The 10,151-nt window shown below is 41.3% G+C and overlaps 1 protein-coding gene across 1 annotated transcript; it reads right to left on the bottom strand.

Moving 5' to 3' along the window:
* Window positions 1–6,251: 6,251 nt before the first annotated feature.
* LOC144642249 (uncharacterized) lies at window positions 6,252–9,481 on the bottom strand. Its single transcript, XM_078501229.1, has 2 exons — window positions 6,766–9,481; window positions 6,252–6,319 (listed from the first exon to the last, which is right to left on the bottom strand). Exons 1-2 carry the CDS (start codon window positions 9,479–9,481, stop codon window positions 6,252–6,254), a joined length of 2,784 nt encoding a protein of 927 aa, XP_078357355.1.
* Window positions 9,482–10,151: the final 670 nt, after the last annotated feature.

The following is a 10,151-nucleotide window of genomic DNA, read 5'->3' as shown; positions in this document are numbered from 1 at the left end:
TTAAGACAGTATCCTGTCGCATTTATTTCACGTTTAGAAGCAGATGATTGCAGATCATGAGATAAGAAAATCGCTTAAAGGGTTTTCCATAACCTCAAAGTTTACATAAGTTTACATTACATGGTGTAATGTAAATTGATTATTATAAATGCATTTTTGGCGTAAAAAACTTTCCTTCATAGCGAAATGTGGACAGTTTTGCAGTGCCAAATTAAATGGAATGCGTGAAGTCCTTGTTTTTAAGCGACTTGAGTAATTCAATTAGTTGCTATTATTTTATACCACTTCAAGCATATTTTCATTCAGTTTTTATTTTAAAGCTTGGGCTTTTTAATTATAAAAAAAAAAAAAAAAAAAAAAACAGAAGTTTTAACTAAACAAACTTCTCCTTCGAGAAAACGACTGATCTGCTATGAAAGCAAGAGGGAAGTCTGGGTCCACAATTATCCAAATAAGTCGTTTTAAATAATAATAATTATTTATTTTGGTGTATGTCACGTATACCAAGTTTATTGGAACCCGTCTATTTTTTGCCAAGCAAGGGATTACGGTATCACACCGGCAAATGTTACGTTCTTGAACATAACACAAGCGTATCTGTAGCCTATCTAAACTGCCGTTATTACTTACTACACCGCGTCCTCACTTGCCGCGGCAGACGTCGGTAAATCCAAAAAAATCCGCCCGCGCCGCGTCTGTCGGAGTTCCTAAGCGAAATCGCCTTGAGCAAAACCGCGGCAAATGGGTGTATGTTTTCGGGCGGTAGTACACACGTTATTCATTGTTCTAAAAAGCTACTATAGCCCCTAACACTTTAAGTTCACCCAGCCAGGAAGTTGTTCTCCCTGAGTTTACATTTATCTCTGACCTCAACTCTCCTAACGGAGTTTTTTGCGGTGTCTTTCTTACTCGCTATATGTTATATTATGCTTAGAAAATCTGATATTTCAGGCTCGATTCAGACAAACCTACAGAAGCATTTTTTGCCCGTCTTTGACCAAGGCAAAAAGCTTTCTCCCAAATAATGTCTTGAACGATATTTAGTTATTTTATCTTTTAAAGGAACATACATTCTGTCAACCGTTTAGTTGTTAATTTCAATTAGACTGCCCCACAAACCGTTATAACGCATTGTGGGCTGGCTAGAAAATTTTTATGTGTGCAACAGGAATAGACAGTCATATTTTAAAGCTATGCTAGTGTGTGTTGCTTCTACAATAGCAGCCGCCAGTAAATTTCTCACACTTACTTTTTGCATTAGATGACCTATTGGTCTTGTGCTTAAACTGCATTCAGCACATTTTACTGTTATCCCATGTTTAATTTAAACCTTGCTATGGAGGTTTTTTCCTCAAGGTAGATGTAACAGCCGTTCTACACTGACATCGAGGTTTTTCCTCTCATTTAAGTTTACTTGGAAACTGGCTGTGTTATGATTTTTTAATTGCTTATACAAGTGGCGTTAAAAACTACCATTTGTTTTCTCATATATTTCGAACGGAGTCTGTGAAATATAATGAGAATTATACTAGGGCCGCCAAGCGGCCTGAAGTAATAATTCGGATTATATAAACAGACGAAGTGAGAAATATATGAGGTTCCCACCCTTCACCCTTCCCTGGTGTATTTATAGGGTGTTGCTTTGCCTGTCTATGTCACGGCGTCAAAAAGCCAGCGAAGGATCATGGGTCCGCGGGACCTAGGCACCAGGGCCTTATGGGTAGACCCAGGCCCTTGTTTTGCTTTTAAGGGGGTACCCCTTTTATTTTTAGCGTTAAAAAGTGGTTTGAAGCACTAACTGGGAAATTCCTACCATTTGTTTTCTCATATATTTCTCACTTCGTCTGTTTATATAATCCGAATTATTACTTCAGGCCGCTTGGCGGCCCTAGTATAATTCTCATTTTTAATTAAAAATTTAAAATTTTGCTGAGCTATTCAGCTGGTTCAAAAAGAAATAAAAGGGATCGTGCATCCTGGTCTAACTAGAGTGAACATATTTATATTGAAATAGCTGGTGCAAAATTAATCGTGCCTGTGTTCAAACCACTTTCCCTATTCTGCCACCGGGCTCAATCACCAGTGCTCGAGTTCTGATTGGCTGGTTCTGTCGATGTTAGTGCAAAGGATGTTTGGCTCTGCGGATGTTTTCAGTATTACGATTGTCAGAGAAAACCACTCCAATAATCGCGCTTTGTTCAACCAAGTATCGTATTTATTCGATTAAGCGCCCATCCTCGAATAAGCGCCCCCTCCCATCGGTGGTACAATTTCATAAGCACAAATTATAAAATAAGTTCTCACTGAATGAGTATAAAGTGCCTAAAAATAGTATAAAGTTCCATACGTTTCGGGCTCAGCCCTTCTTCAGTGGGAAGTCAAGATTCAAAGGCGCGCGCGCGATAAAAGCGCGCGACAACCTAAAGATATCGAAAATCTGAATTTAGACCATGTGGCTGACTGGTGCCCAGCTTGAAAATTAGGCGCATTTCCTGGCGTTTGAATAGTTTATTTCCGCCGCAGAGCATGGCCCCTCGGACTTGTGCGTCTTGCAGGGTATGTCCGGTGGCATTAAAATGCTCTGCGACAGGAAATCCCGGCAGGTTCTTTTCAATACTGCGGAGATGCTCACCGAAGCGTTCTCTTAGTGTCCGGCCTGTTTCGCCGGTGTAGACGGCGGAGCAACGGCGGCAACAGATGGCATATACCAAGCCAGATGATTGACAGGTGAAAACATCCTTGATGTTAAATAAGCGCCCACCCCGCCTCACTCATCCGAAAAAAAACTTAAAGTGTTCAAGAAGAGTATTAACCTTAGTAACAACTGGGTTGAATGTTGTTGACTAAGTACTACTAGAAGACTTTTCCGAAGACTCGGGTTTCTTAGTATTTTACAGAAACTTTCAACGAACAGTTAACTTACTACTTGCTGAAATGGTGAAAATTTAATAAGCGCCCAACCTCGAATAAGCGCCCACTCTTAAAGTAAAAAAAAATTAATAAGCGCCCAAGGTTGCCGATTGTCCTCCCTCTTGCCTCACCTCACCTCACCTGTCCCCTGGCGCCAAGTTGGCGCATAGGGCCTCCACATGTGCTCTCCATCGATTCCTGTCTTGCGCTGCAGTGCGCACCTCTCTCCAGGACTGCCACCCTGCATTGGACCTCTCCTTTTCTACTGTGCGCCGCCAGGTTGTTTTTGGCCTGCCTCTCTTTCTCTTTCCCTCTGGGGTCCATGTCAGGGCTGTAACACAGTCATTGTCAGGTTGTTGTCTGAGGATGTGTCCAATAAATCGCCATCTCCTTCTTCTTACCTCTTATAGGGCTTTCCACAAGTTGCTCGAGATTTCCCAAAAAGTTGCTCGTAATTTCTCAAAAAGTTGCTCAAAAGTTGCTCCAAAAATCCAAAAAAGTTGCTTCTGATAGTAAAAGTTGCTCGAAAGTTGCTCCAAAAAATCCAAAACGCTGCTTCTAATCAAGATAATTTCTCCAAATATATGCTAATTTCCCATCGAGGGTAAGATTTCTAAGCAGTTTTATGCAATTTTACAGTAAAAGGAGTAACATATTAAGGGGAAAATTTGTTAAATAACAAGGATTTCTTAATTAAACTGAGAAAAATCGTGAAGATATCGATGACGTCATGTTTGCAGAGGGGTTTTTGTAAAGCCGAAAGTTGAAACGTCTTCAGATGTTTCTCGAAAATCTTCGGCAAACTTTGTAAATCTTCGGAAACGTTCGTATGGCCTCTAAACAATACTCGGATAATCTTCGGAGATCTTCGGTCTGGAAATTGCTCAAAATGCAACAAGTTGCTCGAGAGGAAAAAAGTTGCTCGAAGGGGAAAAAGTTGCTCGAAATATGAAAAGTTGCCAAAAAGTTGCCGAGCAACTTGTGGAAAGCCCTAACCTCTTCACTCAACCTCTCCACGTTAGCCCTTTCCAGTAGCTCTCTATCAGGGGGGGCTGGCAGCGAGGTCTGGGACGAGTTTCGATGATCGCCCCAGTTAAGAAATATGGCCGAGTGGGACTAAGTACCGGTTTAATTGAAAAAAAAGATGGCGGAAGTTTATGGCGGACGGTCGTTTGCGAAGGTTCATAAACGTTTCGAAAACTGTTTCCACGTTCGAACATCCAGGGGTTCGTTTAAGCACTTTTTATCTAAATTTCGATTTTTAAGAAGTATCACAAGTGAAATTTACGCCGCAAACCGGCGAACGGGACCACCACTGCGTTTTTACATCCCAGTGAAGACAACGAAATCTCACAGCAGAATATTTTTAGTAATTGTTTCATCTTTCTGGACTAGACGCCATGACGGTAAGGGTAGCCATTTTCGGACAGTTTTTTTTTTTCTGTAAGACTTAGATCAAACCGTAGTTGACGTAGTTGTTATTGAGAAAGTGCAGAAGGTTTGATATGACTGGCTTGTTTTATTCCCAATTAAGCCTCATAGCCTAGTTAGAATTGAATATAAGAATATAATATCTAGAGTAACATGGAACTGAAATACAGTTTATCGAAATAAAATATATCAAAATTTAATTGGCCTACCAGTATTTTTTATTTTATGTTTTGCACCAGTTACAATAACATTTTTTCATAAGGTGGTAATGTTTGCAACAGTTTTCTTTATTTAAACTTTTGAACTGAGCATGTCTTCGTGATACTGAGAAAGCTGGTGGGGTAACCTTGCATTTAGACTTTGCCTATCACACCTGTGGGGTGAGAATTGAAACTTGCAGGAGGCTGGTTGGTTGTAGAATGCTCCAGTCATGGTCAGTCACCTAAAACTTAGTGACCACTGATTGCTGTATTTCCTTGAGGAAAAAAATGAAACTTGAGTTCTGAGGGGGCTTAAAATGTTTTTAGCAATGCATTATCTTGAAATGCTTTTACAAATAAAATAATTATACCATGGTGGAGTTTGCAAAGGATCTGCTCCTCAAATGTACATGTGTGTACCCTGGTAGAGAAATAATTGAGACACTGCATGGGATCTGACACTTTTAAAAATCCTATTGAGACTTACTTAACCTGTTGATTCTTAACTGCCCTACCTGTCCAAAGAAAAAATCAATTTCTACTCGCATCAACTTAAATAATCTTCCTGCTGACCAGGAAAAAGTTTCAGATGTAAATGTAAAAAAAAATATGTAAAATTAAAGTTGTTTACAGTGGTCATGCCCTTAACTTCAAAAGGAAGCAAAAATTTTAAATGAACATAACAGTTACAAATTCCAACTAGTAGGAGGCAGACCAGTTCTCTATCTACAAAGCATGACCAAGGATTTGATCTCAGGACAACCGAGAACAAATTCAGCTTGTTGCTGGGTAGAGGATTTTGACCTGGGATCTTAGAATTACAACACCAGTACCCAAAACCACTTGGCTACACTGTCTCCTGAAAGTAGTGATAGATGAGAATTTTTAGGGTGGGGGAAAACAGTATTGCAATAATAATATTGTAGAATTATTTTTTATTATTATTATTTTTTACATTTGTAAATTTAAGTGAAGAAATTTATTCTTTTTGGATTTCTTTGCCTTGTTGACTTCAGCTTGATCTGGTACCGGCAAAGGAAAAAAAAAGGAAAAACGAAATTTAATATCTCTTTAAGATTACCTTAGAAAACGTTTATTCTCCTGTGGGCCCATTCGCATGGACGTCGACATGATGGAAAATGCTTTGAAATTCGATCTTCAACCGAAAGCAACTCGGCACTTTATACCGTAGAATTCCGGTTATAAGCCCTGGGCTTATACAACTTCGTAAGGGGTTTTGGGTGGGCTTATAAGAGGAGGGGCTTATATCCGGGAGGGCTTATAAGCGGAATGAAAAAAACGTTTCAAAACGAGCCACGAGAGTGTTGATGGAAATACGTTTTTAAGTTAAAAACACATAATAAAGCAACATTTAGCCCTATTCAGTACTGTTATCTGGTAGAGGGGGCTTATATCCGGGGGGGGCTTATAACCGGATGTATTTTTTTGTTTCCAGGATGATGGGCCTATAACCGGGAGGGCTTATAAGCGGGCGGGCTTATAACCGGAATTCTACGGTATGCAATATTCGGTTATAGAAGTAAATGCTACTATAAACGTTCAATCAGAAGATGAATATTAATAATTTCTAAGAATAACTTCTATGTTTTATACGCAAACTACATGTGTAAGCTTGTATAAAGACACAGAACTTGAGACAGGTACTGTATATATAAAATGTAAACTTTAATAAAGCTTAGCAGGTCAACCCTACTTGAGTAGACAGGGGCAGTCGTGAAACACTTCGACGCCAATAAAGGACACTGTTACTGAATTTTCTGTTAAGTGAAGGAGAATCACGGTCGAAATAATTTCTTTTGCTGTGCAGGCGTGAAGATGAGATAACACTCGACTGGGAATGCAGTACTAGTATATATACACAGAAACTTGTCCCGAAACATGTCACTCGCTCCTTGCTCATTTAAATTTTTAACTGCTCTACTAACCTAAAACAGAGCTGATCCTTCATTACATTAGTCTTGATTGACTCAGAACTGCCACAAAAAATTATAACGGGAAGTAAACGGCAATAACCAACAGCGAATTCGTTTTCTACAGTCAACTCGACACGCGACGCCATGTTGTTTCCTTTTTTGCCAAGGCATTGTGCGCATGCTCCGTACGGTTCTCGAATGATTGACAGATTTCTTAACTGGGGCGATCATCGAAAGCGGAAAAGCGGTAAGATCAAAGATAGCTGCCAGCCCCCCCTGCTCTCTATTACTAATCTTATCTTGCCATTTAATCTTCATTATCCTCCTCAGGCATCGGTTCTGAAACACATCGATTCTCTTAGCATCACCTTCGTTCATTTTCCATGTTTCGCAACCATACATGAGAACTGGTTTGACCAATGTTTTGTATAGCCTGATCTTCGTCTTCCTCGACACACTGCTGGAATTCCATACTCGATTTAGCTTCACAAACGCTCCCCTCGCTTTCCCTAGCCTAGCCTTGATGTCTTCTTCTCCGCCCCCTTGCTTACATACTGTGGCTCCTACATAAATAAACTTCTCTTCATCTTCCAACGCCAGACCATTCACTGTGATGGCTTCATTATTCTTTGCATTGACTCTCAAGACTTTGCACTTCCCGACATTTACCCGAAGGCCTGTCCTTTTTGCATTTTCTACCAGCCTGTTTGTTTTCAACTGCAAGTGCCTTTGGGTTGAGGAAATTAAAGCTACATCGTCAGCGAAGTCTAGGTCCTCAAGTTTTGATGTAAATTTCCACCTCAGCCCGGTTCCCTCCTCTTTCACAGTATGCCTCATTACCCAGTCTACAATGAGCAGGAAAAGAAAGCCAGACATTGTACATCCTTGCTTGACACCAGTCGTTAGTTCGAACCATTCTGAGGTTGCTTCTTCCTCCGCAACAGCACATTCAAAGCCATCGTACAGCGCTCTAACTATGTTGACGATCTTCTGTGGGATACCATACTGATTCATTATCATCCATAAGCCGTTTCTGTGCACTGAGTCAAACGCCTTCTCGAAATCTACGAAATTGATATAGAGAGTTGCCTGCCATTCATTCACTTGCTCCAATATATTGCGTAGGATGAAAATTTGCTCCGTCGTTCCTCTACCAGATCTAAATCCAGCCTGTTCCTTACGGAGCCTGTTATCAATCCCCATGCGAATGCGATCAATTACAATTCTTCCCAATATCTTGCTAACAACTGGTAGGAGAGTCACTCCCCGCCAGTTCTTACACTCCCTTAAGTTCCCTTTCTTCGGTATCTTAATAATGAGCCCCCTCTTCCATTTACGTGGGACCTTTTCCAGACTCCAGATCGTGTCTATAAGTTCTTTCACTCTATCGGTTGTAAATTCAAGGTCTGCCTTCAGTAGTTCAGCTGTTATCATATCTTCACCAGGGGCTTTACCATTCTTAAGACTCTTTATTGCCCTTCTTATCTCAGCTTTGCTCACAGGTCCCGTGTCAATGTCAGCTATGCCCTGTTGTTCACAATCTTCTTCATTGATCGGGAAGGCTGGCTCCTCTCTATTGAGTATCTCCATGAAATGCTCTCTCCACCGCTTCCTTCTATCCTCATCGCTGGTTAAGGCGTTACCATTTCTGTCGTTGACTACTGTGCTCTGCCTTGGTTTGTCGTTGCAGATCGTTTTAGTTAAGTTGTAAAGAGTCTTCATGTGTTGCATATTCGCTGCTTCCTCTGCTTCTTTTGCTATCCCTTCTGTCCAATTCCTCTTGTCCCTGCGTATTTGCCTCTTCACTTCACGGTCTTTGGCTTTATATTCTACTCGCCTCTTTTCTTTCAGTCTCTCGGAGCTGGTTCCATCAAGTTTTAGTTTAATCATTTTCCTCTGCTCAATCAGGTCCCATGATTCTTTACTGATCCATGGCTTAACTTTCTTTTTCTTATATCCTAGAACTTTCTTTGCTGTCATATTGTAAGCCTTCTCTATGATACCGTTAGCCTTCTCCAGCTCAGCTTCTGGCCGATCTGTTTCGTCATCTTCCAGCTCCTCCCTCTGCAATATCTCAAACCTGTTCCTTAGTTCCAAACAAAACTGCCTCCTACACACATCGTTCTCCAGCTTCTGAGTATCATATCTCGTTCTCCTAATTCCACGTCTTTTAGGAGCTGCTTTTAGCTTTAACCTCAGTTTGGTGCAAACCAGGTGGTGGTCACTGGCGATATCAGCTGATCTTATGGCTCTTGTGTCCAGCACAGATGTTCTAAATTTCCTGTTGATTAACACATGATCTATCTGATTGCAAGTGCGTCTATCAGGGGATATCCAAGTTTGTTTATGGATCTCCTTATGAGGAAATATCGTACCTGTGATCACTAGGTCGTTCATGCCGCAAAACTCGCATAGTTTCTCGCCATTGTCGTTCCTGGTTCCAACTCCATGCTTACCCATTACTCTTTCGTATCCTTCTACATCGCTTCCTACCTTTGCGTTCAAATCTCCAGTGATAACCAGCAAATCGTGCTTCGGTGTTTTTTCCACTATTGCCTGGAGCTTCTCATAGAAATGATCTTTCACCTCTTCATCAGTGTCATTAGTGGGGGCATAGACATGTATCAGCGTTAACTTGACATACCTAGAGTGGAATCTGGCTCGAATTATTCGCTCATCAATAGGTGTCCAGTTGATCAATGCTTTTGCTGCATCTTTGTTTAGCATGATGGCCACGCCATGTTGATGAACTTCGTCATCTCTGCCAGAATACACTATCGTCTCACCTGTAGTGAGAATGAACTTCCCCGATCCACACCATCTGCTTTCACTTATACCCATTATCTGCAACTTAGCCTCTCTCATTGCTTTCGCCGCTTGGGCTGCCTCCCCCTGTGCATACAAGGTTCTTACGTTCCAGTTTCCTATCCTCAACTGTGTTTTTGGGTGCACTAATGGCGTCCTCGGCTCCAGAGTTTCCATGCGGCTTTCGCTCTGGAGCGTCATGTTGTGTGCCACTCGGCCCCCAAGATTCGATAGATTGCCTCTAATGTGTTCGGTTTCTGTAATCATTCATTTTTTTACGAGGTTAGGTGATTAGCCTAACGCCCAACCCCCAACCTGGAGGACCAGGGGCTGCCCTTCGTCAGGTCTCTATCCCTTGACCAATCCGGCACGGTTGAACCCACCAGGGACTAAGTCCCCACCGGCATAGCTCTTGGGGTCACTGAGACACGCAAGCTCTACCACCACGTCAAGGTGACAAGCCCAGGGTAGAGCCCTTGCCTGAACAGTTCAAAACGCACAAAGGAAACGAAGTTTAAAACGATAAAGAACGCAAATTTGTACTGGTACAAGACTTTCACACACTAAGGCGACGCTAATATTTAACCTAAACGGATTAAGAATTCAAAGTTGTACTGGTACAAGGCACTTAATTTCGTGACAATTGATTGCGTGACACGCGCTAAACACGTGCGCACGTGCTGTTTTCCGTTAACTGGCATTTACATTTTCCACTGAAGAAGGGGAAGTAGCCCCGAAACGTCTGGAAACATTTTTGTATCTCTGGCGCATTTAACATTTTACATTTTAATTATCGTTTGCACTAATTATAATATTATATGCGCTACACAGTCACGCGAAATTTTAACGTTACCAAAATAAAATAGTATAC

The sequence above is a fragment of the Oculina patagonica genome, chromosome 2 (genome assembly GCF_052425735.1).
Source record: "Oculina patagonica isolate OP01 chromosome 2, crgOcupat, whole genome shotgun sequence".
Lineage (NCBI taxonomy): Eukaryota > Metazoa > Cnidaria > Anthozoa > Scleractinia > Oculinidae > Oculina > Oculina patagonica.
Note: the sequence above shows the minus strand (reverse complement) of the source record. Positions and strands in the feature narration are given on the sequence as shown.

Excerpts from the sequence above, each read along its gene's own strand:
- LOC144642249 (XM_078501229.1), bottom strand. The coding sequence starts at position 9,481 with ATGACGCTCCAGAGCGAAAGCCGCATGGAAACTCTGGAGCCGAGGACG. Across the intron at positions 6,320-6,765 it reads TAAATGGCAAGATAAGATTA|AAAATTCAGTAACAGTGTCC; the intron begins GTAATAGAGAGC and ends TTCACTTAACAG.